Below are 26,473 nucleotides of genomic sequence, written 5' to 3' on the forward strand. Positions count from 1 at the left end.
ACATATCATTTGAAGTAATTAATTGGTTCTATTGAATAATTTTCATTTTGAAATTTTGAATATTTCAGTGATATTTATTTACTGAAATATTGAGCTATGGTTTTGACTATATCTTGAGATTCCTTTTCTGAGTTTACTTGATATAAATGTTCGTAAGGGCCTTCATATTGTTGAGGTGGTTTAAATCCTTTAGCAAATTCATCCACTACCTCATCAGCCTTATCAGCTTGAAGTGTTGGATGGTTCTTTCTCGATTTTACATTTAATTTACATTGTTCAGGTGTTGTTGCAAACCAAACCAAGTCAATATGTTTCACTCCCAATTTCTTAGCTTCAGTAATCCACATTTTTCTATATCAATTTCAATATCAAAATGTCATCGTTATTGTAAATTATTCAATAAATATACTAACCTATCCTTCGGATGAATATTACATCTATCTAATATTACTGACTTGTTATGTTTAAACGATTTTTCCATCACCTTTTTGCATTCCGAAGCATCTCCCAAAGTATCCTGATTGACTCGCACAAAATTTGTTGATTTCTTTTCTAATTGTTCCGAAAAGGTTGATTTTCCAGATCCTGGAAATCCACAACAAATAATTAAATAAGTTTCTGGTGTTACTTTTGCTGTGCTACTACTCGATGATGATTTTTTGGTCATTTTCAATGAAGTGTAATAATTATTGGATGAATTTTTATGTTTTGTTATTTTTTTGAGTTTGAATTTTATTTTTAGTTTTATCGTGAACTTTTTGAAACCACATTCAAGTTCAGAGTTGAAAAATAGTCAAAACTGAGTTTGAATGAATTGTAATTATTATTTAATGGTATTTTGTTAAAGCTTTAAATATTATTACACATGGTGGATTGTTCTAGTGTGAAAATAGTACACGTGTCGTAGAACTCTGAGTTCTGCTGTTGTTACAATTTCCAGATTTCTTCCTCTTTCTGTGAAGGCGCCAAAATTAAATGAATTAAAAAACAAATAATTAAAAAAAATAGGATGATGTTTACAAGACAAACTGCCAGAAAATCAACTGGTGGAAAGGCACCTCGCAAACAAGTTGGTTCAAAATCAGCTTTAGGATTAAATTCTTCTAATGCGAGAAAATATCAAATTAATATTAGCGAGTTGAAGGCTAAACATCAACAGCAACTTTCTGATCAGAATAATTATAATTTGAATGATGACGCTGATTTGAAGAAATTTATTGATGATCAATATGAAAATTGTGATGATTTGGTTAAAAAGTGGATTCACGATGATTTGGTCAATCAAAAAGAGGAGATTCAACAATCGGATAGTGATGTAGAGCTTGATACAAGATTGTTGAAAGAATTGGATGAAAATACCAAGTTTGAAATTTTGCAATTCATTCCAACATTTTCACCAAATGTTGCCAATCAGTCCTTGACTGAAGAAAGAAATATTGAAATGAATCTCGATACTGAATTGATTAGATTTCACAAAATGAGATTAATTAACAAGAGTTTCAACAAGATTATGATGAAGAAAATTCTCACTCTCAAACATATTACCTTGAAAACTGCTACCAACACTTTAAATTATATTAGTTTGCTCTCTATTGCTCAGAAGGCATACAAACAAGCAATGATGATGAACTCGAACCATGATCTAAATATTGATAATGTTTTATTATATAACCCTTATTCATCAGTAGAAATAGTTGACAACAACCAAAGTTTTGGTTTCAATAACTTTGGTGGTTTTTCAACAGGTCTCAATAGCTTTGGTGGTTTCTCAACAGGATTTGGTACTTTCGGTACTACAGCAAGCAGTATACTTCAAAACACCAATGAAATCCCATCCGATTCGAGAGAACTAATTTCTGAAGATTCTGAGGATGAGCTTATTGCAAAATTGTATTTAAAGAGAGAGGACAAGAAAAATCCCCAAAAAGTAGATATTGATTACATGCGTGAAGAGGTTTATTTATACACACATGCATCACATACCACTTCTCAAAATCAAAGTAGTTCATATCCACCTGTTATTATGACAGTCAATGAAACTATTGAAACTTTAACTTTGGTAATGGAAGATCAATATCTAGCCAAAGATATTGTAGGGTTTTTTTCTAAATTGAAAAGACTTAATATTTTCATGAATAATGCAACTTTTTATTACGGAGAAGTATTCAACTTGGCTTCAGAATCTCTAGAGGAAGTTTTAGTTTGTGGTGCTGGTTTGTTAGAACTTCTTATCAACCAACCATATTTGCTAAGCTCTTTTTCTGGGGCTTCTTGTCCAAAGATGACATCAGTTACATTTTCTCCTCTACTTCCAAATATTTATGCACCAGAAAATATTCTTGATACCTACTTTTCTCAACTACAAGTCACTAATCCAACCATCCACAAGCTTAATATTTATGATAAGATTGGTAGAAATGAATCCGCATTTATCAAATCTGAAGTATTTACCACTACCAATCCTGTTCAAAGAGAGCTAAATGTTTACTGTGTTCAATACAAGTCACTTGTAAACATTGATATCTTGGAGGAACTCTATGATATATTTGGAGACCGTTTCGTGAAAACCGTAATGCCATTCATGATACTCGGATATAATTGCCCTGTAACATTGGAACATGACCAATCACTTTGGAAATCTCATTTTGTGGAACACATGAAAAAGTTCAAAGATACTGCAAATTACTTGTTCAAGAAGAGGAAATTTCCTGTTTCAAACGTGTTGCTTTCATTTGACATTATGACAAATAATGTTTTAGAACAGAACATCAAGGACAGCAAATTACAATACCTCATATACCTATGTAACCAGTATCAAAATTCTAAACTTTTAAGCTATCTACCTGAAAACAAACAAACTCTATCAACAATTATTGCCTCAATTTATAGAGGATGGAATTTCACAAAATATACAAATGATCTCTTGGAATTCTTTGTTAGAGCCTTTTTTCACAGAGGAGTTTCTGCCATGTTACATAACTTTAAGTATGATGAAAAATTTATTGTATCTCAAATTGAGTATTTGGCTACTAGTTACACGATTAGTTCTACGATTAGTTCTAGGGCCGTTATTACTGAGATAATTATCCACCTCTTCAGAAATAACTCAAAGGTTCTCTACTCTCTTCTTGCAAAACAGGTGGAAGTTTCTGATAATAACACTACATTTACAATTCCATTTATTGCCTTCCTCTTCGGAAAGGCAGATTGCTATTTAATTGCTAAACTATTTAATGAAATGGACATGGAAACATTCAATTCTTTAGGTCAAAACAATAGAGGCGACAACATTCTCCACATTTATGTTTACTTTCAACAAGAATTTAATTACCTCATCTTTTATTCCATACTAAACAAGAATCCAAACTTGATTAACATGGTCAATCACAAATTGCAAACTCCGCTTCATTACTTGATGACACTAAATGACAAGAGATCACCTCTTTTACTTCCAGAAATCAATCAACTTCTTAAACGTAATAATATTTTGTTAGATATGAATGTTACCGATTATATGGAACAAACTCCTATGAGTATTCTTAAATCAGAAGAATATGAACATGAAGATATCATGTTTGAATAATTGAAACTTAATGATAGCAAGCATTTCTTCCAAGCTAATAAAATTTTTACAGTAAGGATTTCATGTATTTAATTGTTTGTTGGGCAACCAGAATTAATCGATTAATTTTACACTTAAAGGAATCCGCAAACCAATAATGAACCAAAATGAAGTGCATTAGCCGGGAGTCGAACCCGGGTCACCAGCTTGGAAGGCTGGTATGATACCGTTACACTACTAATGCTTTCTTGGTTAATTCATTCCTTAATGTTCACGATTAAGCACGATATCCCATTCTGTTTATTCCTTTTTAATCAATTTCTGGAACTTTCATTCTTAATTCGAATTGAACATAACGGTACTATAGCATTAGGCCTACTATTCTTGAATTCTCCTGGAGGGAATTTACATCCCATTTAAAAACAATGAAAGCAAAAAAATTTCAAATCAGTAAAAAAAAAATGGAGCTATTGGAAGAATCATGCTTGCTCTCAGTGATTAATCTTCCAAAAGAGATTTGGCTCTATCAAATATGTGAATATTTAGATATTCTTGATATGATTTTTTCGCTGGGGAGAGTTTGCAAAGCATTTCGATATGAATTGGCAAACGAATATCTTAAAAAATTCCCAAAAACAAAAAAGAAGGATTCGAATGATCAAGTCAGTTCGATAGATAGCTTTTCAATGAGAAGAGTGAAATATATTATCAGAGATGAATTACTGAAATTTATTGTAAAGTTTGAAAAATCTCTGACGAATGAAGGAATTTTCGAAAAGAAGGACACGAGCCATGTATCAGAACAGTCCAATGCTCAACAAAATGATCCAAAATCAACAAATGGTGGTCCCACAATAGAAAAAGAACGTTTAATGGAATTATTCCAATCAAGAATGGAAATATTCGACTTTTACTTTTCACATTTCTATAAGAAATTACCAAGTGACGCTAGTGAATCAGCTATCAAGCAAACTTCCATTGCTTCTTCCCTATTTAAATCTGAAAATCAATTAGTTGAATCCTCATCAGCAAGAAACACTGAAATGAAAAAGATTTTGATTATCGGCAATGGTGGAGGTAAGTTTTCATTGTTAAATATTTCTCTAAATATTTAAAGTTGGAAAAACAACATTTTGCAGATCAATGCAGGATTTACCACTAAACGATAACCGAAATCTACCAACTATTGGTTGTGAAATCAACTCTTACCGATTGAAAATTGCCGGTTTGGAAGCAAATATTAATTTATGGGATACAGGTATGTTCCACACTTTTTAATTGAGATTTTTATTAAAATCAAACAGTTGGTCAGGAAAAGTTTGGTTTTCTTAGAGATACCCTTTATGTGAATACTTCAGTGTGCATCATTTGTTTTGATCTTACCAGTAGATATTCCTACAAATCTATTCTGAATTGGTTCAGGGATATCAAAAGAGTGGAACCTGAATGTGAAGTGATATTTGTCGGAACGAAACTAGATCTAACCGACAATCTGAAAGTAACACCCAAGCAAATTACTTTTCCAATTAACAAGTATTGTCCATATATTGGATTGAGTAGTCTTCAACAGATTAATAATAGAGCAGTGTTGTGGTATGTTGCTTTTATGAATCTGTTTGTTTCCCATTTGAAAGGTATTCATGAAACTCTCATTTGTGATAAAGAAACAATAAATTGATTTAGACTTACCTTAGTGTGGAACATTAAGGTTTTATAATAAATAGAATGAGATATTGTGCTTAACCGTGAATATTAAGGAATGAAATAAGCAAGAAAGCATTAGTAGTGTAACGGTATCATACCAGCCTTCCAAGCTGGTGACCCGGGTTCGACTCCCGGCTAATGCATTTCCTTTTGATTCTTGGTTTGCAGATTCCCTTATTATTGTTACTGTGGTACTTAAGCAAATGAAAATTTTCTCGCGAAAAAATATATATTAAAATACTTCAATACTCTTCTTTGACTCCTTTTGCATATTGGATTATGAACTTTGATTACCATTATTGGTGTTGATGTCTAATGGTGAGCTAGTTGAGGGATTGTCTCTTTCAAAATGTGATATTGAGCATATTCATCCTTAATAGAGAGATACCAAGCCGAATCAATTGGCCGTTCACACACTTGTAAGCATTATTAGACCGTTAGTAGTACATGTACTTGATAAACATGGTAACTAATCGATTGGATTGTTAGTTAAACGAAACTGCTCACAACCCATCAAAATATTCGAAAGGTGAAACAAACATCATTTCTGAAATATAGCACGTTTCTTTCGGCGATTTCACATGCATTATTTTGTGAGAACTTTCTATTTAAGTGCAACATCTTTTTAAATGGAAAGTGATGCCCGAGATGAAATCTCTGAAAAAATAGGTTACTTTCCAATAATTGAAATTTGTAAACGAAAGCACGAACAATAACTTTCCACCTGAACCACACAAGAATCTCTTAAAAAAAACAATAACACCCAATCATGAACTATCCTAAAGCTTTAGTTGTATTTCTGATATCTTTCGCTATCCTCAACGTTGGTATCTTTGCCATCACTGTTTCTCAAGATTTTACCAATGCATTTGATGCAGCTGTCCAAGCAATGATTACTGACAGCGAATGGAATAAATTCTATTCTGACACGATGTATTTTACAGTGCCAACATGTACAAGTGCAACTGTCAAATGGCCAACTAAGAATCCATTCATTGGTAGAAGTGGTTTAAACATGTGTTTCGAAACTGGAACTTTATCTCCGTGGTTAGAAACCAAGACGAAAATTGCTCAAATGGTTGTTCAAAAGATTAATTCACACTATGGAACAAGTTATAATGCAAATATTTTGAGATTTAATACAAGTGCATTGGGATTCTTTGATACGATGAAAAATGCTGTGAATAATGGAGATTGTAAGTTTCGAATATATTTTTTAAGTTTCGAATATTTTGAAATAATTAATGTTTGATAATTTCGAATAGGTGATATGATAACTGCTAATATTCTTGTTACTGCCGAAAGAAGTTCATCCATTCATTATCAATGTCCATTCGGATCTGGTTCAAATGGTTGGATCAGAACTAAAAGAGATCCACAACTTTCCATTACTGATATTTCTCAATTGAACAAGACTGGAATCATGGTTGGAGGTAAGTTATTGATCATTCATGAAATTTCTCATTCATTATTCAACAAATCTATTCGAAACACAGCTTATGAAGGAACTGCTTTTGCAACTTATGTGAAAACTAATCTTCCAGCTGCAACTTTTGTGCCATATTCTGGTATTAACTTGCAATATGACGCTGTTTTGGATGGATCAGTTCATGCAATTATTGGAGATGGTAAGTTTAATTTAGTTTATTATTGGTATTCGAAACCTTTCAGCTATTCAATATTACAATTGGGCCAATGTTCAAATGTCAGGAAAATGTAATTGCACTGTTAAAACTTATGGAAATACATTCGGTATGGCCACTTTCACCAATGTGAATATTACAACAAGCGGAGTTGACCAAATCGGCGGAGGAAATGTTTGGACCTCCTTTTTGGTATTAATAATAGTTTCCATTTTAGTCATGTTTTAAATAATAATATACTAATAATTTTTGTCAAGCAACAGTATTGTTGACTTCAATAAATCCTAAATATTAAATTAAAAAGAGAAATCTTTAAAAATCTCAAATTTTGGCGCCAAAAGTCAAAAAAAAATGTGGAATGCGAATTCTCCTGCGCCATGCTCATCAGGATCATCGGTTGATCAGCAGCAATACAGTCCACTTCCCATCGCCTCTATTCAACAATTTACATCAACAGTAACTCATCACGAATTTGTAATGCACTCATCAGAATTATTTGTCGAATTATTTTGAATTCCTGATCGTAAAAAGAAGAATAATTCTGATTATTTGGATGCATATTTCAAGTCTACAAAGTCTTTTGATGCAAACAAGTATCAATCACAGATTAATCCACAAATTGTACGTCAAGTCCAAATATCAAGTAATGGTATCTCAGATCATTGTACAAATGTGCGTTCGTGGTTTATTGAAACCATCATGATGAGAATGGGTATTTTCCTACCTGAGAACATTTCGTTGGTGAAGAGAATTGGAGAGGGAGCTTATGGCAGCGTGTATAGAATTGGTAAAGATAAAGTGTTGAAGATTGCTAAAGATGGTGAAGCCATCAAGAAGTTTGATCATCCATTATTGTTGAGTATTGAGAGGCTTTTTTGGTATGAAGCTGAGAAACTCTTGTTGATTGTTTCTCCATACTATGAATTGGGACATTTGAGAGGTCAATTCACATTAGGTCAATATTGGTCAATTCTTTGTAATTTGACAAATGCTCTCAAGTATTTACATTCCCAACAAGTTGTTCATAGAGATATCAAGCCAGCAAACATACTTGTAGAAAAAAAGGACAAATTTGAAGTGAAAGTTGTTTTAGCTGATTTTGGATTGGCGAAATCGTTCGATTCTTGCAGTGCAGGAAGTGTAGGAACGACCTACTTTGTAGCTCCAGAATTAATGAAAGGTTATGATGGAGAACATAGTGCTAGAAGAAGAGTTGCCAATGAGAAGAGTGACATTTTTTCTCTTGGAAAGACTATTAGCGTTCTAATTTTGAATGACAAACCTGAAGATTTGGAATTTAAGAAGGGGAATTCACTCACCGAATTGCTTAATCGTATGATGAAGTACAAGCCAGAGAATAGACCTTCGACTGATGAAATTATTTCAATATGTGAAATGGAGATTTCAAAGCTTTCAGAGACTGATTACAATGCAATTTTCAAATTATCCGACAATGATATTGAAATATTTGATGAAATGAGCTTTTACACTGAAAGTAGTTTGAGTGATGGTTTGTTGAAAATGTTAATAAGCGGAGAAAGTTCTCAAAGTCAATCTGCTGTTAAACATTCATACACGTTTGATCTTCACGATGACGGTGTTGTAAATGCCAAGAAAATAATTCACATCAAGTGCACACCAGAGGCAAGATTGGCCATCGAATCAATCTATCTCAGAATTTACAACACCAAATTCAATACAGGACTCATTGATGTAACCAATTGCTTGTCCAAATCAGTTAGAGAAATATCCAATGATAATGAAAAGAAATATGCCATCTCTGGTTCACAAAAACAATATCTCATTCCTGCCAAGTCGAAATATCAAAATGAAAAAGGAAAGGACACTATTGAATTGTATATTAATAATAGGGATGAACATGTGGCTTCAGCCAATTATGTCGCCAAGAATAATAAAAATAATTAATCGAATCCTAAGCTAATAAGAATCAAAAGGAAGTGCATTAGCCGGGAGTCGAACCCGGGTCACCAGCTTGGAAGGCTGGTATGATACCGTTACACTACTAATGCTTTCTTGCTTATTTATTTTCAACCGTAATGTTCCGGATTAAGGGATGCAATATTTTCAATAATTATTTATTTCAATAATCTATTATTCAATTAAAAGTGGAATGACATGTCAGAGAACTTATTTATGAACATGAATAATAATTCAATATTATTAATTATTACTAAAAAAAATGAGCAAACGAAATAGACACAATTTTCCATTAATTCCGGAGAAGGAAATATTCAATAATAACACTCAAGCAAAAAAGAAAAAACTTGTACTCCATGAACAACGAGAAGAAATATTTTCAGATGATATTTGTTTTGAAATAATTTCCATGATTGATGATTCGTGGTTTATTTTAAATAATTGTACTTTAATTTCAAAACAATTCTTTAATGTGATCCGAGAACGTTCTAAACTTGTTATTCAATTTAAAAAAAAATTTACAGAGAAAAGAATTGAATTATTCATGAAAAGTCAATTCATGAATAGTATTGCTAATGTTAAATTTTCCGTTTACTCCTTAGACAATGCCAAATTCATAAGTGAAATGAAACAATTGACATCACTTGGTATTGCTGAAAATCGAATTGGTGATGAAGGAGTTAAATTCATAAGTGAAATGAAACAATTAACTTTACTTGATATATGTTGCAATGAAATTGGTGTTGAAGGAGCCACGTCAATAAGTGAAATGAAGCAATTAACATCACTTAATATTTCTGGCAATCGAATTGGTGATGAAGGAGCTAAACTCATCAGTGAAATGAAGCAATTAACATTACTTAATATTGCTGACAACCGAATTTGTGTAGAAGGTGCAAAATCAATAAGTGAAATGAAACAGTTAACATCACTTAGTATTTCTGACAACGAAATTGGTGTAGTAGGAGCAAAATTAATAAGTGAAATGAATCAATTAACATTACTTAATATTTCTAACAACGAAATTGGTGATGAAGGAGCCAAATTCATCAGTGAAATGAAACAATTGATATCGCTTGATATTTCTAACAATCTAATTGATATAGAAGGTGCAAAATCAATAAGTGAAATGAAACAGTTAACATCACTTGAGATTTATTACAATGAAATTGGTGATGAAGGAGTCAAATTCATAAGTAAAATGGAACAGTTAACATCGCTTGATATTTCTGGAAATCAAATTGGTGTAGGAGGAGCTAAATCAATAAGTGAGATGAAACAATTGACATTTCTTCAAATATTTTCCAATCGAATTGGTGATGAGGGAGCAAATTCAATAAGTGAAATGAAGCAATTAACATCACTTAATATTTATTACAATCAAATTGGTGATGAAGGAGTCAAATTCATAAGTGAAATGGAACAATTAACATCACTTGATATTGGTGGAAATCAAATTGGTGTAGGAGGAGCTAAATCAATAAGTGAGATGAAACAATTGACATTTCTTCAAATATTTTCCAATCGAATTGGTGATGAGGGAGTCAAATTCATAAGTGAAATGAAGCAATTAACATCACTTAATATTTCTGGCAATCGAATTGGTGATGAAGGAGCCAAGTCAATAAGTGAAATGAAGCAATTAACATTACTTTACATTTCTAGCAACGAAATTGGTGATGAAGGAGTCAAATTCATAAGTGAAATGAAACAATTAACTTTACTTCAAATATATTCCAATCGAATTGGTGATGAGGGAGTCAAATCAATAAGTGAAATGAAGCAATTAACATCACTTAATATTTCTGGCAATCGAATTGGTGATGAAGGAGTCAAGTCAATAAGTGAAATGAAGCAATTAACATCACTTAATATTTCTAACAATCGAATTGGTGATGAAGGAGTCAAATTATTAACATCACTTAATATTGTCTTATTTTAATTGGGTGTTTATTGAAACGCCTTAATCAATGATATTAATGAAGAAGGAGTTAAATATTAGAGAGACATGAAACAATTAATTGCTCTTGTTTAGTTCGTGTGATGGATCTTGACATGAACTTGATTGTTGACTTAATTTGTCTCTCATGGAATCAATGAAGTTACTAACTTTTTGTCATATATAGACGATAGGGATGAACATGTGGCTTCAGCCAATTATGTCGCCAAGAATAATAAAAATAATTAATCGAATCCTAAGCTAATAAGAATCAAAAGGAAGTGCATTAGCCGGGAGTCGAACCCGGGTCACCAGCTTGGAAGGCTGGTATGATACCGTTACACTACTAATGCTTTCTTGCTTATTTATTTTCAACCTTAATGTTCCGGATTAAGGGATGCAATATTTTTCTTAAAATAATTATTTATTTCAATAATCTCAATTAAAAGTGGAATGACATGTCAGAGAACTTGTGTAAATTATCATCTACAGATTGATTCAATAATTTTTGTTTGAAATTGTCTGCTGAGCCACGGAATTCTGCTATCAGAAGCATATTTACATCACATCCAGATTGCACATCCAAAATATCGTATTTTTCTTTGAATAATAACTCGGCCAATTTTCTATCCAACATCTTATTGGTTGCAGAAAGAGAAGATGGTGAAATAACAGAGACGTATGGAGATTGAAATGGCAGAATTTCCTTTGAAACACCCGAATATTTACCACCTTGTGTGAATAGAGTCTTCTTATTGATTGTACCAAAAGAGCAATAGTATCCGCCAAAGAGTTTAATGTCCATCGAGCCCAAATCGCAATAGCTACTGAATAAATCCTGTTGTTTTTTTTCATTACTTGTAATGACTGGTTTTTCAAGAGGAGATGAGCTATTGATCCAGTGAGAGCTGTTTGACATGTGACCACCAGCAAATGCTCTTACGTTTCTTTCAATCAAATCAAATTCATTTCGTTCCTTTCCAATGAAATGGAGAGAATTGTCTTCCAATTGAGCATAGACTCCATTATCAGTTTGTCCAATTTTTACAATAGGATATTTCAATGCATCTAGATTTGGAACTCGGTGTGTAGTTCCAGCAGTTACTTTCCATGCAGTTTCACCACAACTATAAATCAAAAATCTGTTAAAGACCAATGCACTTGAAAATGTACCACAAGTCAAGTCTGTCACTCTATAGGTTTCGTATGGATTTTCATCATGATTACCCGATTTAAAAATGTCAAAAGAATCATTCAAAACTTGATATTGAGGATTGAAATCTGCTCCAAACAATTGTTTGAAATAAGAGTGACCAGCTCCCAAAATAATATTCCTATTCACAACAATAATGGTATGGAACCAACCACAGGCAACAAAATCAACAGTTTGAATATTACTAAAATGTTGTCTGATAAAACTTTCTTGCTTTTCACTCCAATTACGAGTTCTAATGATAGAAGGCAATGCATTAGACATGGCAGATGTTAAATAATCATTCAATGGTGAAAATAGCTCTACATATTCAGAGGGTTCAGTTTGTAACTGATTATAATTATTCTTTCCACAGCCAAATACTTTAGCATCACTCGCTATATTTGATTAACACAACAACAGTCAATAATATTAGCTACTTACTAGCAATCAATGAGTGAGATCTTCCGCAAGCAATAATATTCACTCGACTAAGAATTTCTTCACTTTCATTATCAGAAAGTCCTTTAATTTGTGTAACTTCCTTCCATTCTTCCATTGAACTAACATCATTCCTATCAAAACCTAATTGTGCACTATCATTAGATCCTATTTAAATATATTTGTAACGTTAAACTTCATCATGCAAACGTTTCGAAACTTACCTGAAGTAAATATCTTGGCTCTCTTGATAGAATTGCCTGACGAGGCTGATGGTAATTGTCTCTTGGTTGCTGGATTTCTTTCCTTTTGCTTCTTTCTATTATTATTTGATAAAGTTGAATTATTCAGTGATGGTGAGGATATTATCGATGTTTCTGATGATGAAGGAGAAGACTGATCACTAACCACCTGATTCAAATCTTCATTCTGGTCCGATCGGTTGTTATTACTACCAAATAGCGATCCAAAAAATTGCTTCATTCTTTCAATGAGTTTTTTCAAGTGTTTTTTCAAGTACGCGTAAAAAACTTTTGCGAATTTTTTTTAAATTTGATTTTGCTGTTGAAAGATGCATAAATGTTTGAAATGATGAGTTCGCAATAGTTGCCTTTTTTGGGGACATTTGAGAGGGAAGTTGCTTTAGTGAGTTGTTTGGAATGTGAGTGTAAAAAACATGGTTCTAATCAGTTGAGAAACTAGTATTGATATTGAGGGAAAATATCTCTAGGAATGACGTTTTGGCGGTTGGCAGTTGGTGTGGAATTTTAGAGAGCTTTCCAGAATTGTCTGATACCGAGAAGGAGCATAGTAAGGGAGAAGGTATGCTTTAAAACTTGTTCGTCCATGTTGCTGGCAAGGAAACCTCCACTGTAAGCTCCTACTGCACTTCCTGTCATTAAAATTGGAGCTAGTTTGAGAATGACATTTCCAACTCTCCAATGTGAATAGAGAGCTACTGAAGAAGGGATGGTCATGGCAGCAAGTGAAGTACCAATGACTAGTTTTGTTGATGTGTGTTCCTTTTTGATTGGTGACTTGTCACTCCATAAAAAACTCAACGCTGGAACAATTAGAATTCCACCACCAACTCCAAGTAAGCCACTCATCACACCAATGATTGAACCCAAAACAAAGAGAGCTCCTGCTTCTTGAATGGATGGTAATTTCAATTTCTGATTTGTTTCAGATTGTTCCTTTGTGCTATCACTCACTGGTTTCTCCTTCTCATCGTCAGAATGAAGCAATGAAACAAGTGGAGCCACAAACAACATGAAACAGGCAAGAATTAATTTTAAAGTCCTATCCTGAATCGAGCTCGATAATTTGACTCCAAATCTTGCAGTAAAGGCAGCAAAAGTTGCAATCAAAATTGATGTTACAATATCTACAGAATTATCACCAACAAAATACAATGTACCAGCTCCCACAAAGCCAGCAGTCACAACAGTCACTAGACAGGTGGCTACAATCTGCTTGGCGCTCAATAAATGTGGAAATAATTGAGTAATTAATGGAATTAAAATGATATTTCCACCCAAACCAACCATTCCACCAAAAGTTCCTCCCACAATAGAAACTCCAAATAATTTTACAAAATCCCAAGTATTAAACACTGGATTTGGTTTTGTAATTTGTTCATCCTTTTTCATATTTGAATTTTCCTTATTGTCTGATGAAGAACAAGTCGAATCGGAATTGGTTTGCAAAGATGAAGCTTCCTTTTCCCTCATCAACACTCCCCTACTCCATTCTCTCTTAATAACCCTTCCAAAATTCATCAATAACCCTTCCGAAGATCCTCTATAATTAATATTCCCATGTTTCTTTTCAAATTCATCATCATGATTATTTACAATTTTAAAATTTCTAAAATCTGGCAAAGATTTCTTCATCAACAAATTATTGTTGTTATTATGCAAAGATAATTTTGCTAATCCCGAACCCACAACAACAGTAGAAATTTTCGGTGGCATCTTACAAGAAGATGTGGAGATGAAAATGGTCGCAGATCGTTTGAGCATTTTTTTTTATGAATTTTCTTGTTTTTGAAAATGTTTTTTGTAATTTTAAAGATTTTGTTTGGTGGGTGGATAATAAATTTCTCCGATTTCATTGGATTCTTGAGTGTCCTTTACAATAACTTGAAATGCTATAATCTTCCATTTTAGTCTTTGATGTATAAAGCTCTGATGTTCAGAAATATTAAACTTCAAGTCAAGAGTAGACATACCTTGCCCACATTCTTCAAAACGAAATCCCGCGCTCAATTCCTCTTATTAAAGCTTTGGAAAACAACAAAGGAGAAAATTCAACAAGAAATTGATTCTCTCTTGGCCTTGAAATCGTGGAAGGCTTCCAAAAGCTATTATAATCTGATGACTCCAAATTCTTGGAGAATATATTTAAAAAACAAAAAAAATGAATAAGGCAAAGAACAAAGCCAAGAAAACTCAAGCAAGCACTTCCTTTGCCAAAGATGTTTCCCAAGAAGGCTCTTCCTCGCCAGCTAAAAAAGTATCACAAGTAAGCGCTTCCTATCCATCAAAACAGGTTTCCCAAGAAGGGTCTTCCCCTCAAAACAAAGAGGTATCACCTACTTTCAAATGTGAATGCAACACTTCTATATACAATCAAATACGCAACGCAGATACAACCACAGGTATCCAATTACTTGTAAACACTTTAGTTCAGTTCATAGATGATATTAACCAAGATATTGCATGTATTAAACAAGATATTGCATGTATTAAGCAAGATATTGCAAGTATTAAGAAGGATTTGAACAATCCTAACACAAATGTTGGATGTTTGTATGAGTTACAAGTTAAGAATGAATTTGAAAAGGAATACAGTCATGTCGAGTGGCCAATGATATTGCAAAGAAAACAATTTCCTAAGCAATTTTTCGAAGTAGATGCGAACAGCAGTCACTATACTAACCTGTGCAATGAATTAGTGGAGTCCAAAGTGATGTCATTGGAGAATGCTACAGTATTGGACTTATTTATTGGCAGTGTGGAAATTAACGTTGTTAGGAAAGAAACACAATCCAAAAATGATACTCATATCATTGAAGTAACAATGTCCTCCTTTACCAATGACTGCCAGTTGATTTGTAAACTTTTACAATTGGAACGACAAGCTCTTTATTACAGAGCTTGCTATCCAAATGACAAAATTACAACAATTGGATTGGTTTCTCCTTCCAGTTTGACTATAGACAGAATTAAGGGGGTAGTAGAGAAATATTCAAACTTTGTTATTGTTAGATCATTTCTTGAGAGTGGAAATTTCAAGGTTCAGAGACATAGCAATAAGCCAATTTAATAACCATGATAAACATTCCCATAGCTCATAAAACTCTGTAATTTCTCAATTCAGTTGCAGCATGTTTCCATCACGTTATTAATTATACCATTCCTCAACTTGATTTGCAAATGAAAATAACGATCTGTGGCAAAGCGCAATGGGTCCCAGATTTAGATAAAAAATCGAAAAAAAATGATGAAAGGATATCTAACCACCCTTGTTATCTTTCTCTATTGTTGCTACTGTTTTCTCTCTTCAATAGCGTTGGTACAGGTGGGAAATTGTGCATCAATTTCACAGCAAACATTTTCATCTCTACTCAACTCGACTGAAACTCCGATTCTCTCCTTGACAATGTATCTCGGCGGAGCTAAATCTCCAACCAGTGATTCTACCAGTTGGGGTAATTTATGTGGAGTTGCAATGGAAAACCCTTGCAAAAGTTTTGGTCAATTGATGATCAGTTTTAATTCGACTTTGTTTAATTTGCATGAAAATTTCACAAATTTACAAGTTGAAAGAAATGTTTATTTGAAGATTTATTTGTTATCTAGTGATGGATCGGTTGTGTGCTCGAATAATCAGGTGGATTTGGGGATGGTTTCATCGATGAAATATTTTGTGGAAATTACAAAAATAGACGAAACTAAACCCTTGTTGATTTGTTCGAATACAGTTAATACTTACCTGAGTATTCCAATTCCACCTCAGATCAACGTCATTTACTTTCATTCTTTGAAATTTCAATCACTCTTGATCAAATATGACAATTCCAAATCAAGACCACTTGACATTTTGATTGAGGATTGTGAAATGGTGAATGTTTCAATTGAAGAATATAGAAAATCAATTCGAGATGATTGGGCAAAATATTTTATCATGGAGAATTCAAAATTTATTTCCAATATCTTTCCTCTCAAAATTCTCTATACGAATCAAGTCATTATCGTAAAATCTCAATTTAATTACATGCTTGGAGTTCAATTTGGACACTCAGTAACTATACAAGAATCGGTAATTCTTGGACACCCTTCAATTATCTCGAATTTACAGACCTTTCGGATAACTAATTCATCCCTAGAGTCAGTTGGCATTCAAAGTGTGGAAAATGTGGATTTCATTGGTGTGTTTTTCTTTGAATCCAAATTGTATCAGACATCAATTTCAATTTCTCAGATAACTGGTTTCTCTGGCAACAAGTGGACTTTCACGGATTGCATTTCAAAACGAGTGGAAAATTTTGCATCTATTCGCTCAGTGGAAAGTGTTCTAATTGAGAATATTTTATTGGAAAGTTCAGGTTCGATTAGTAATGGAATGGTGCCTTTTATTTATTTAGATAGTTGCAATACAGTGACCATGCTTAGGAATATCATTAAGAAAGGGGTTTCCTTCATTCAGATTAATTATTATTATACTGTGCAAATAGTTTCGTCTCAATTTTATAATAATGCTCCGTTGCTTATTGATAGATCTTCACCAATTGAAACATCCCAAAGTAGAATTTCAATCATTAATTCAAAATTTTCTGGATCTGTTTCTAGATATGGACCAGTCCAAATTAATTATTGCACTAATTTAAATATTTATGGTTGTGTATTTAATGATAATATAGCAACAGTGTCTGGAGGTGCTTTGTTCATTGGAAATTTAGTACATTCTTCACAAATAGCTGAAAGTTATTTTATTAATAATCAAGTGGCATGTGAAGGAATTCCAAATATGGAAAAATGTTCTGGTGGAGCAATTTCATATACCAATAGTGAAAACTCGAATGGAATTTTAATTGAAAAATGTAATTTTAGAAATAATGTTGCATCTAGAGGTGGAATTTTATATTTTGGAAAGAATAATGCCTATATTAGGGTTACTAATTCGACTATGGAAAACAATCAAGCCAAGTTGACTGGAAGCATTGCTTATTTTAATTACAAGGAAGAAAGGTATTTCCAAATGATTGATGTTAATAGGAAGAATAATTTTTCACCAACAAGCATTGATTTGGCTGAGAAGATTTCGTATAATTCAGCTTCAATTATGGGAATTTCCAATGAGAATGATGTATATGAATTGTCCATTGGGAAAAAGTATTCACTTAACCTTACTGGTACGGATGGATATGGAAATCAAACTAATCAAGTTATTGATCAATTATCAATAGAATCATCTGATTCTCGTTTGACAATGACATTAGATCAGCAACTAGATTCGATTACTTTCCAACTATTCTTCCTTGATTCGGCTCAGAATTTCTCATTGCTGGGTTTCAAAAATACTTTTAAAATTACAACACCTAACAACCCTGTCAATCTTTCCATTATAATCAAATCATGTGATACAGGTTTTGAAATAACAAGTACAGTTACCGAAAAAACTGGAATTTACTTGTACGATTGTCGACCTATTCCTGTATTCCCTATTGGAATATTATTGGGTTTAGTAATTGGATGTTCATTATTTGTTTTTATTTTAGGAGTTTCTATTGGATTGGCAAGTTATTGTTTGTGGAATGTTGTTAAAAAGTTGAGAAAACTCAGACAAAAGGAAATTGCAGAGAAACAAATGGAAGACGCTTTATTGAATAAGAGAATAATATTCAACATGACAGAGGATGAGGAGGAATACTATGAGAAACGACCAGAAGCCGAATCTGGTAGTAAGAATTCAAAAGCTTCCTATCAGAAACTTCCTGATTCTGAACTAAGTTCTTCCTTAATGAATCAAAACAAGACTAAACATAGATACAGCATGTCCTCTTCATTCATCATCCCAATAGAAGATATCACAATTATCAAAAAGATTGGTGAAGGAGGTGCTGCAAATGTTTATTACGGAACTTGGACGAATATTAAGGTTGCAATTAAATCTCTCAAATCTGAAATTAACGAAGATTTCGAACAAAATTTCGAAAGAGAAGCTTCCATTTTGAGTAATATTAGACATCCAAATGTTTTAACGTTTTATGGTGTTTGCTTAACAGATAAAAGTCGATACATTGTAACTGAATATATGGAGAAGGGAACATTGGAAAAATTTATATACGAAAGTAGAAATAGAGGAATGAATATTGAGCTTCTCAAGACTATTCTGACATTATTGTGTGGAATTTCTAATGGAATGCAATATCTTCATGCACTTAAACCTGCTGTCATTCACAGAGATTTGAAATCGAGTAATATTTTACTTGATGAGAGGAATAATCCAAAAGTTTCGGATTTTGGATTGGTGAAAGTTTTAGGAACGAACACAATGCAAACTCAAATGACGAAAGCCATTGGAACCATCTTTTTCATGGTAAGTATTGTAAAATTTAATTCGAATCTCACTAATTTTCTCAAAGGCACCAGTAAGTATTTCTATATTTCGATTGACTTGAATCAAAATTTATTGAAATTTGACAGGAATCTTTCATGACTGATCATCCAATTGATAATAAGGAAGCAGCAACCAAACTAGATGTCTACAGCTTTTCAATCTTAATGTGGGAATTATTCTTTAGGAAAAGTCCCTACCATCACGTCAAGAATACTTTCAAAATTCCACAACTAGTTTGCGATGGTGAAAGACCTCAAATACCCTTCTCTGTTGGAAATCAAGAAGAAATTAGGGAATGGTTATTGGAAAGTAATGGAGAATCTAATTCTGATGTGGTGATACAGTGTATTGATCGATATTTTTCACTTGTTGTAAAGTGTTGGAATCACAATCCATTGGAAAGACCTTTATTTTCGAATATTAGACAAGAATTGGAAGAAATATTGTCAAGCATTAACCATTAATTGAACTATTTTGGAAAATGTTATTTTCATTGTAAACATGTGTTTACAATTCCAAAACGCAATTATCATAAATTAATCTTTTCAATTCCAAAGATCTTTTTGGATATTCCTCAACTAGTTGCAAGTCTAAAATAGTTAATAATGGCTTGTACTTTAAAAAACTTTGAAGCTCACTGAAATTCTTCTCAAAATTTTCCTTAAATTGTAAAATATTTCCAAGTCACTAATCATTTTGACTCGTTGTTTCAATTCATTCAAGTAGACAATCTGAGTCTTCTTTTGAGCTTCCATTTCATCCATAAACTTTTCACTATTCTTATTAACTCTAAAATAAGAATCATTCTTATATTTGGTAATAACATTTTGTTGCACTTTTGTGGAATTATTAATTTTTTGAATAATTTTAGTGAAATCAAGTTTAGTTTCCAATGAGTAGAATTCCATTTTAAGATCATTTAAGGATGACGATGATTGAACTTGAGAATTACTCGAAACAAGTTGATCAATTTCCATAACTGAATATTTCACTTTCGGTTGAGATGATGCTTGACTTTTGACTTGTTGTTGACCACTCGTGGATACACGAACAAGATCATCATGTGAATACTACTATTTGAATTATTACTTTTATAAAAACCTTTAGGAGCTTCCGATATCATATTGGGAAGTTGTCATAATTACATCCTATGTTTTTTGATACCCTAACCGGCTCTGTAGGAATCGTCACTTCAATTCCTACATCCTACACTCAACTTTTTAAACCCCTCCGCACTCTTTTGACCAAATTTTCAAGAAAGACTATTTCCATTATCACCAACCCCCTATCAAACCGTAGAGATTTTTTGACCAAATTTTCGACCTCCCTCCCCAATACCGTAATTATGACAAGCTCCCATTAATTATTACATGATCTGTTTTAACATTAGCCGTCCCTTCCTCTTCCCACAAATAATTACTCGTCTTATTTTCATTCACACTATTGGTCATTAGATTACGAATATTTCTAATGAAGAACATTTTTTTTATAAAGCAAGTTTATTAAGCACATTGTGAAAATGGGCATTAAACTAGATTCAAGGTCGGTGATTGGTTCTATTCATACTAGGGCATATGTTTTGGAACTGGCAAACAATACGGCTGATTTTGTGAGCATATCTTACATTAGAATACAGAATTCTTAATACAGCCAATAAAATAAGGACAATGACATTCCTAAATAAAAACGCAAAGGAGATTCGAGGACCAAGACACTTACAGCAATATCCGCCTTTTACTGCCATCTTCCATTTTGTTGCGTGTAACACTCAATCTCTCAATAGATTGGTCTTACATGTTCTTATTTCCTCAAACACAATTTTCACAACTGATTCCTGTTGATCAATTCATTGCTCATCAGTAATAAAGTTGTGAAAAAATGCAAAACAGTACAGAACAAGAACTTACCCAAACCAAGATCAAATTCACGCGATGGCTTTCTGAAATGCAATTGGGAAGTGATGTTTTACCAGGCATTGATAGCATGTTCTCCAATTCGATTGGCAATATTTTGAAAAAGTGTAGAGGAATTAGATACATGTGTGAAAAGGACATTGAGGATTGTGCGGATCAGTTAAAATTGGCTCTCAAACTTGAAGAAGGAAGACAATTGGAAATTGTTGACGAAATTAAAAAGAGAATTCACAAAATTAAGGAATTATTAAGGGATGAAGGAGTAAATTCTGTGGAGATTGTGAAAACAATTGAACAATTAAAGACTATTATTAATAATGTTCCGTTAGAAAGTTTGGGAAATTTCCAATTGAATCCAAAGGAAAACTATCAAGAAAAAATTGCAGAACTTTCTTCCAATTTCTTCAAATTGAAAAGCAATGAAAGTAGTGAATCACAAGTACAAGAAACTGTTTCAGTTCAAGAGATTGTGCCAGAAGAAACTACTCAATTAATTTTAAATACTCCACTCCCATGTAAACCATTCAGTTTTAAAGAATGTTTGGTGAAGAGAATTGAAAAGGATGCGAATAGCAATCCAATAAGAAAAGGAGTTGGATTTGCCTTCTCGTATAAACATAGGCTGTCCATATGTGGTAATGGTAACAAACTCCTCATTTATCATTTAGACACACTGTAAGTTTATCAAATTCCATTATACTAAACTGAACGAAAGTGAATTTATATGTTATGCACCATTTCCCACTTCCCCAACTGATTTGGAAATCATAAACAACTATGATGGTTTAGGAAATGATGGTTTACTGTTATCCTTTCCAAGTAAATTAACTAAATTCCAATTAGAACTCTACAATCTCCCTAATTTGGTTAAAATCAAAAAAGTGGTTCCTGACAATGAGGTCAAACCAGTTTGGGGCTATTCCACCCCCAATGAACACAGTGATATATATGGAGTATGTGTAAAACACGGCACCACACAAAATAACAATAACAATGGAAGAGGACATTTAATTTACTTTACAAAAAAAACAGGATTTGAAAAGGGAAAGCATAGTATTGTAATAATTGACTTGAAAGGAAGTGTTATTTGTGAATTTAAACATGGAGCAGCTCATGGACTTGCTTTGGTTGATGATTGTTTGATTGCAACAGATTCAGATTATAGAATAATTACAGTTTTCCAAAATCAAGGAAATGGTCAATTAGAAAATTATGTCAATGTGAGCTCAATGAAAAGATCTGTTTCAAGCCCCATATGTTTCGATCCAATAAGCAAGTCTATCTTTATTTCAGATATTTTGAAATCGAATACTGAAAGTGTTGTCTCTGTATTCAAGTTGGAGAAGGGAAATTTAGTTTTTTCCAAACAATTGAAAACACCCGATGAATCAGGAAGTTATCGTAAAAACGAAAAAGAGTTTACAATTCACAGATTTTTTGGAATGGATTTTGATTCTAGTAATGGAAGGTTATGGATGTTTGAAACTGCTCATTTCCATAATAATCAGGGAAGTATTATCATTTTGAGTTGATTGTAAAATTGATAAAAATGTCTTCAATGTTTAATTTCTGAAATGTTTAGTATAGAATCTCAATTGAATGTTGTTATTCTAATGGAAAGATTGGTAATAGAAAGATAACAGCTTTTGAAGAAACACCGATGACATAAAAAGTGTTTCGTATGAGATTCTTCTAAACATTCGAACAGATCAAAAAAAAAAATTCACACTGGGAAATGCAAACTCCAACAAAGGTCATCCTCTCCCATAGCATTCAACTTTCTGGTGTGAAATGCAGAACAACCAACAAGGACGAAATGAATCCTTCCACAGCAAGAATTGGTCAACTTTGGGGTCAATTCTTCCAACAATCTACTCAACCAATTCAATCCAAAATTTACAGTGTCTATACCAACTATGAATCAGACCATAATGGAGCATATGATATCTACGTAGCCACTCCATCATCAGAAAGCAATCGAAACTTGACCGAAACTATTCAAATTCCTCAAGAAAATGATGAAGAATTTCTCGTCTTTTCAGGCAGTGGAAAGATGCCAGAGACATGCATTAACTTATGGCAGTCCATTTGGCAATATTTTGACAAGCACCACGTAGAATATTCACGTGCCTTCTCTCTCGATTTTGAAGAGTACGACGACAAGGAAAATGTTAAGATTTACATTGCATTGAAAAAGTAAGCAAATAATTTATTGATGTGTTCGTTTGTTTGCGTTATGATGAGGATATTGGTATATATAATAATAAATAGTAAGCATGTAAATTTATGGCCTTGCTCCGTTAGCCGTTATCTTCACACAAACCTCTTGGTAAATGAAATCATTGTGATGATGATGAAAATAAGGACAAATTGATACTTCTTGCATCGGACAGAAGAATATAGAGCACAAAAAAACGAACAACAATTCGTTCGAGTTAAAAGGCTTTTCATCATCATCTTTTGTTAACAACAGTACGGTAGTTTTGTGTGTGTGGATATTAGCTCGAACGTCAAGGAGTGTCATTTTGCAAAGATTAATCTTCTTATCCGTTACATTTATCATCACAGAATCTTTTTTCAAAGCCTATTAATATTCATCATCATATTTAACAAATTAACAACAATAACTAATATATTTACAACTAATAACAACAATATGGCCATCGACACAAAATCAGAACTCAGAAAGAGAACACAACAATCCATAAAAACAGAGGATATTGCCACTACGAGTACTTCTCCCGAACAACTTAAGGATCATCAACATCAACACAATCATCATCAACATCATCATGAAGAGAATATGCATGCTCACGAACTTTTTCAATCGATGAAGGCTGAATCTAAACGTCTCATATTCGATCCAAAGAATTATCCAAAGGAAAAGGTATTTTGTTCTCAAGCCGATAAACACAAAATTCCAGTCTAGTAAGTAAGAGTTTCATCTTCACTTTTTAGATGTTAATAATTTTACTATTATGCATAATACTTGTTGTGAATATTGCATATTTAATTATTAATCCATATCACATATATTCATCATTAACAAAATAATTGTGTGGTTGGAATATCATGAAAATCATGATCATATATTACTGTTATCAATATTACTACTTTTAAATCCTATAATTATTATTATTATTATTTGAATTAATTAGTATGTATGAAAAATACGTTTGGGGAGGATATCGTATGAACCTAAGTTTCAAGGAAGCATTCTTATCAATATTCCAGATCAATAATGAAACTGTTAACAATTGGACTGCAATACTGTCGGCTTTGGTATTCTTCTACTTTACTATAGACGTCATCTTCTTCTGGGAACCAACTTTGATTGGAGAAACAAAGAATGGTTATTCTTCATACTTTAATCATGTTGTGAGTGAAAACTTTTTGGAAAAGTCCATGTTTGTGGTTTATTGTGTATCATCAATTATAACATTTGGTGCATCTTTATTTTACCATTGGTTCAGTTGCATGTCTGAGAGTGCTTTCCATACCTTGTTGAGAATTGACATTAGTTCCATTGCATTATTGATTGGTGGTAGTTGTAAGTTTCAATAATTCTTATTATGGAATATCTCTAACATTATTTTGTAGACTATCCTCCATTATATTATGCATTCTATTGTACACAATCTGTTGGAGTTTTCTACATTTCCACAATTACAATCTTGTGTTTGAGTTGTGTTGCAATGTTCATCATTCCAAGATTTTCCAGAGAAGATTATAGACAATTTAGAGTTCGAGTTTTTGGATTTACTGCACTTTATGGTTTATGTCCACTAGTTCATATCATTTATCTTTATGGATTTGATAATGACGCCCTTAATAATAGACTGTTAGGTATCATGTACATGTATTTGTGCTATGCTGCTGGTGTCTTTTTCTATAGTACCAAATTGCCAGAAAGATTATGGCCTGGCAAGTTTGACATTTTCTGTCATAGCCATCAATTTTGGCACATTTTTGTCTTTTCGGTATGTAGTAGTTCTATATTTTTCTTCTTATTAACAATTAATAGGCCACATTGCTTCACTTTTACAATTGTGTCTACATGAAGACAGAGTCTGGAGTTTGTTTTGCTCCTCTTCCAAATACTTAATTTATGTAAACTATAAATATTTATTATTCACTTTAATAGAGATTGTTCATCTCCTTTTCGAAATGGTTACGCAATGGACTAACAAGAGAAAAGTTTTTGCATCATTGGTAGATTGTTGTGTCAATACACATACAGACGTTGCTATTATATTGACCAAGACACTCCAGTCAATTGTGAATAAGAGAGATACAGAGACAAGCAAAAAAAACAAACGCAACACATCATCACATGACATGGTCAGTTTTCTCTCCAAGAGGGAACAAATCAACAAGTAAGAAGAACACCGAAGAAATGATTGATAGACTAATATCAACAACACCTCAAGATGACAATAAGCTCACTCTTCCCAGTATTTCGAGAAAGCCAATGAAAATGGATTTTCGAGTAACTGAGAGAATTCAATCAAATGATGTCAATTGCCCACCCCTCAGAGGATCACCAACAAGTAGTCGAAAGAAAAATTCTATGCTAAACGATATTCAAAAGAGGGATTTGGATGCAACCATTCATAGGAGGCAAATGCTCAAGTCAACCAATTCGAAACGTCTCCTCGATACATTCCAGAAAACTAAGAGCAGTAGAGAAGTTCTCAAACAAGATCCCTCATTTCAGGAAAAGATTTTGGAATACGAAACTATTCAACCCATCGATGAAATTCAAGAAGCCAAACAAAAGATCTTTTCTCAACTGGATGACATAAGGAAGAAATCGAGAAATAATTCACCAGAAAATTCTCATAATGATCGTACTGGCGGACAGGAAGTTCCAAATCTCAAAATTTCAACAATTATCCCAACAAATTCTATTGGAAATGAAACTATTTCCACTCCAAAATCATCTTCCTTAACTGTTGCTCCAGACAACATGACACCAGTGAGTAAGAAAACCAAAAAGAAGAAGCCCAGAAGATTCGAGTCGATGAGTATTGAGGAATTGACTATTTCTGATACGGACGAAGGTAAAATGTATGCCTCTGATATTGGAAAGGAGAGTTTCAAAGTGATTTGTCAAGCAAGAAGAACACTCATCAAACAGAATAGTTACTTGCAAGAAATGGATGGATATCAATCAAGTATTAAGGAAAAATTAGAAAGGAACCGAAACTTGCTGAAACCCTATTCAAATCAGAATCCTTCAGAGTAAGATTCTATACACTTTATTGTTGTATTCTTCTTCTTCATTGTAAATATTTAAAAGATAATTCAGGATAATCATACTTTTCCAGAATATCGACACCATCTGATGTATTATACAAAGTATTGAATGGGAATTCACCGAATCTAAAACTTCCACTAAGAATTTTCAGTCTGAACAATAGAACCTAAATATTCCATTTGAAGCTATTTGATTGGATTTTACAATTCCAAACAAACATCAAATGGATTAATCGATTTTCCCGCCTCAATCGG

The 26,473-nt window shown here is 32.8% G+C and overlaps 14 protein-coding genes and 4 non-coding genes across 18 annotated transcripts; 11 read left to right on the forward strand and 7 right to left on the reverse strand.

The window, feature by feature from the left end:
• Nucleotides 1-74: 74 nt before the first annotated feature.
• Nucleotides 75-667, reverse strand: NAEGRDRAFT_72319 (uncharacterized protein; the record flags this gene model as incomplete). The annotated part of the gene is made up of 2 exons (XM_002672640.1): nucleotides 75-351; nucleotides 414-667. 2 exons carry the CDS (start codon nucleotides 665-667, stop codon nucleotides 75-77), a joined length of 531 nt encoding a protein of 176 aa, XP_002672686.1.
• A 342-nt stretch (nucleotides 668-1,009) lies between these two features.
• On the forward strand, nucleotides 1,010-3,583 carry NAEGRDRAFT_72320 (uncharacterized protein; the record flags this gene model as incomplete). The annotated part of the gene is made up of 1 exon (XM_002672566.1): nucleotides 1,010-3,583. The coding sequence occupies one exon, from the start codon at nucleotides 1,010-1,012 to the stop codon at nucleotides 3,581-3,583; it is 2,574 nt and encodes an 857-aa protein (XP_002672612.1).
• A 152-nt stretch (nucleotides 3,584-3,735) lies between these two features.
• NAEGRDRAFT_t575 lies at nucleotides 3,736-3,806 on the reverse strand. Its single transcript has one exon. It is a non-coding gene; the product is annotated as a tRNA-Gly (tRNA).
• A 217-nt stretch (nucleotides 3,807-4,023) lies between these two features.
• On the forward strand, nucleotides 4,024-5,240 carry NAEGRDRAFT_72321 (ran family small GTPase; the record flags this gene model as incomplete). Its single annotated transcript, XM_002672567.1, has 3 exons — nucleotides 4,024-4,639; nucleotides 4,680-4,820; nucleotides 4,867-5,240. The coding sequence occupies 3 exons, from the start codon at nucleotides 4,024-4,026 to the stop codon at nucleotides 5,238-5,240; spliced, it is 1,131 nt and encodes a 376-aa protein (XP_002672613.1).
• A 98-nt stretch (nucleotides 5,241-5,338) lies between these two features.
• NAEGRDRAFT_t571 lies at nucleotides 5,339-5,409 on the forward strand. Its single transcript has one exon. It is a non-coding gene; the product is annotated as a tRNA-Gly (tRNA).
• Nucleotides 5,410-6,035: 626 nt separating this feature from the next.
• NAEGRDRAFT_72322 (uncharacterized protein) lies at nucleotides 6,036-7,137 on the forward strand (the record flags this gene model as incomplete). The annotated part of the gene is made up of 4 exons (XM_002672568.1): nucleotides 6,036-6,462; nucleotides 6,532-6,699; nucleotides 6,763-6,894; nucleotides 6,938-7,137. The coding sequence occupies 4 exons, from the start codon at nucleotides 6,036-6,038 to the stop codon at nucleotides 7,135-7,137; spliced, it is 927 nt and encodes a 308-aa protein (XP_002672614.1).
• Nucleotides 7,138-7,611: 474 nt separating this feature from the next.
• Nucleotides 7,612-8,835, forward strand: NAEGRDRAFT_72323 (uncharacterized protein; the record flags this gene model as incomplete). Its single annotated transcript, XM_002672569.1, has 1 exon — nucleotides 7,612-8,835. One exon carries the CDS (start codon nucleotides 7,612-7,614, stop codon nucleotides 8,833-8,835), a length of 1,224 nt encoding a protein of 407 aa, XP_002672615.1.
• Nucleotides 8,836-8,868: 33 nt separating this feature from the next.
• NAEGRDRAFT_t574 lies at nucleotides 8,869-8,939 on the reverse strand. Its single transcript has one exon. It is a non-coding gene; the product is annotated as a tRNA-Gly (tRNA).
• A 170-nt stretch (nucleotides 8,940-9,109) lies between these two features.
• NAEGRDRAFT_52131 (uncharacterized protein) lies at nucleotides 9,110-10,789 on the forward strand (the record flags this gene model as incomplete). Its single annotated transcript, XM_002672570.1, has 1 exon — nucleotides 9,110-10,789. One exon carries the CDS (start codon nucleotides 9,110-9,112, stop codon nucleotides 10,787-10,789), a length of 1,680 nt encoding a protein of 559 aa, XP_002672616.1.
• A 279-nt stretch (nucleotides 10,790-11,068) lies between these two features.
• Nucleotides 11,069-11,139, reverse strand: NAEGRDRAFT_t573. The gene has a single exon. It is a non-coding gene; the product is annotated as a tRNA-Gly (tRNA).
• Nucleotides 11,140-11,196: 57 nt separating this feature from the next.
• NAEGRDRAFT_81174 (uncharacterized protein) lies at nucleotides 11,197-12,953 on the reverse strand. The gene is made up of 3 exons (XM_002672641.1): nucleotides 12,644-12,953; nucleotides 12,423-12,587; nucleotides 11,197-12,376 (listed from the first exon to the last, which is right to left on the reverse strand). The coding sequence occupies exons 1-3, from the start codon at nucleotides 12,900-12,902 to the stop codon at nucleotides 11,229-11,231; spliced, it is 1,572 nt and encodes a 523-aa protein (XP_002672687.1). The 5' UTR covers nucleotides 12,903-12,953; the 3' UTR covers nucleotides 11,197-11,228.
• Nucleotides 12,954-13,186: 233 nt separating this feature from the next.
• Nucleotides 13,187-14,443, reverse strand: NAEGRDRAFT_72326 (uncharacterized protein; the record flags this gene model as incomplete). The annotated part of the gene is made up of 1 exon (XM_002672642.1): nucleotides 13,187-14,443. One exon carries the CDS (start codon nucleotides 14,441-14,443, stop codon nucleotides 13,187-13,189), a length of 1,257 nt encoding a protein of 418 aa, XP_002672688.1.
• Nucleotides 14,444-14,840: 397 nt separating this feature from the next.
• On the forward strand, nucleotides 14,841-19,510 carry NAEGRDRAFT_52133 (uncharacterized protein; the record flags this gene model as incomplete). The annotated part of the gene is made up of 3 exons (XM_002672571.1): nucleotides 14,841-15,656; nucleotides 16,443-19,025; nucleotides 19,133-19,510. The coding sequence occupies 3 exons, from the start codon at nucleotides 14,841-14,843 to the stop codon at nucleotides 19,508-19,510; spliced, it is 3,777 nt and encodes a 1,258-aa protein (XP_002672617.1).
• Nucleotides 19,511-19,663: 153 nt separating this feature from the next.
• NAEGRDRAFT_72329 (uncharacterized protein) lies at nucleotides 19,664-20,023 on the reverse strand (the record flags this gene model as incomplete). Its single annotated transcript, XM_002672643.1, has 1 exon — nucleotides 19,664-20,023. The coding sequence occupies one exon, from the start codon at nucleotides 20,021-20,023 to the stop codon at nucleotides 19,664-19,666; it is 360 nt and encodes a 119-aa protein (XP_002672689.1).
• A 901-nt stretch (nucleotides 20,024-20,924) lies between these two features.
• Nucleotides 20,925-22,491, forward strand: NAEGRDRAFT_72330 (uncharacterized protein; the record flags this gene model as incomplete). The annotated part of the gene is made up of 2 exons (XM_002672572.1): nucleotides 20,925-21,634; nucleotides 21,675-22,491. 2 exons carry the CDS (start codon nucleotides 20,925-20,927, stop codon nucleotides 22,489-22,491), a joined length of 1,527 nt encoding a protein of 508 aa, XP_002672618.1.
• A 203-nt stretch (nucleotides 22,492-22,694) lies between these two features.
• Nucleotides 22,695-23,159, forward strand: NAEGRDRAFT_72331 (uncharacterized protein; the record flags this gene model as incomplete). Its single annotated transcript, XM_002672573.1, has 1 exon — nucleotides 22,695-23,159. The coding sequence occupies one exon, from the start codon at nucleotides 22,695-22,697 to the stop codon at nucleotides 23,157-23,159; it is 465 nt and encodes a 154-aa protein (XP_002672619.1).
• A 456-nt stretch (nucleotides 23,160-23,615) lies between these two features.
• On the forward strand, nucleotides 23,616-25,064 carry NAEGRDRAFT_72332 (uncharacterized protein; the record flags this gene model as incomplete). The annotated part of the gene is made up of 4 exons (XM_002672574.1): nucleotides 23,616-23,887; nucleotides 24,118-24,509; nucleotides 24,560-24,939; nucleotides 24,984-25,064. The coding sequence occupies 4 exons, from the start codon at nucleotides 23,616-23,618 to the stop codon at nucleotides 25,062-25,064; spliced, it is 1,125 nt and encodes a 374-aa protein (XP_002672620.1).
• A 291-nt stretch (nucleotides 25,065-25,355) lies between these two features.
• Nucleotides 25,356-26,207, forward strand: NAEGRDRAFT_72333 (uncharacterized protein; the record flags this gene model as incomplete). Its single annotated transcript, XM_002672575.1, has 1 exon — nucleotides 25,356-26,207. The coding sequence occupies one exon, from the start codon at nucleotides 25,356-25,358 to the stop codon at nucleotides 26,205-26,207; it is 852 nt and encodes a 283-aa protein (XP_002672621.1).
• Between the last annotated feature and the right edge of the window lie 266 nt (nucleotides 26,208-26,473).

This window comes from Naegleria gruberi (genome assembly GCF_000004985.1).
Source record: "Naegleria gruberi genomic scaffold NAEGRscaffold_52, whole genome shotgun sequence".
NCBI lineage: Eukaryota > Heterolobosea > Eutetramitea > Acrasida > Naegleriidae > Naegleria > Naegleria gruberi.

Excerpts from the sequence above, each read along its gene's own strand:
- NAEGRDRAFT_81174 (XM_002672641.1), bottom strand. The coding sequence starts at position 12,902 with ATGAAGCAATTTTTTGGATCGCTATTTGGTAGTAATAACAACCGATCG. Across the intron at positions 12,588-12,643 it reads AGCCAAGATATTTACTTCAG|GATCTAATGATAGTGCACAA; the intron begins GTAAGTTTCGAA and ends ATATTTAAATAG. Across the intron at positions 12,377-12,422 it reads ATCTCACTCATTGATTGCTA|CGAGTGATGCTAAAGTATTT; the intron begins GTAAGTAGCTAA and ends AATCAAATATAG.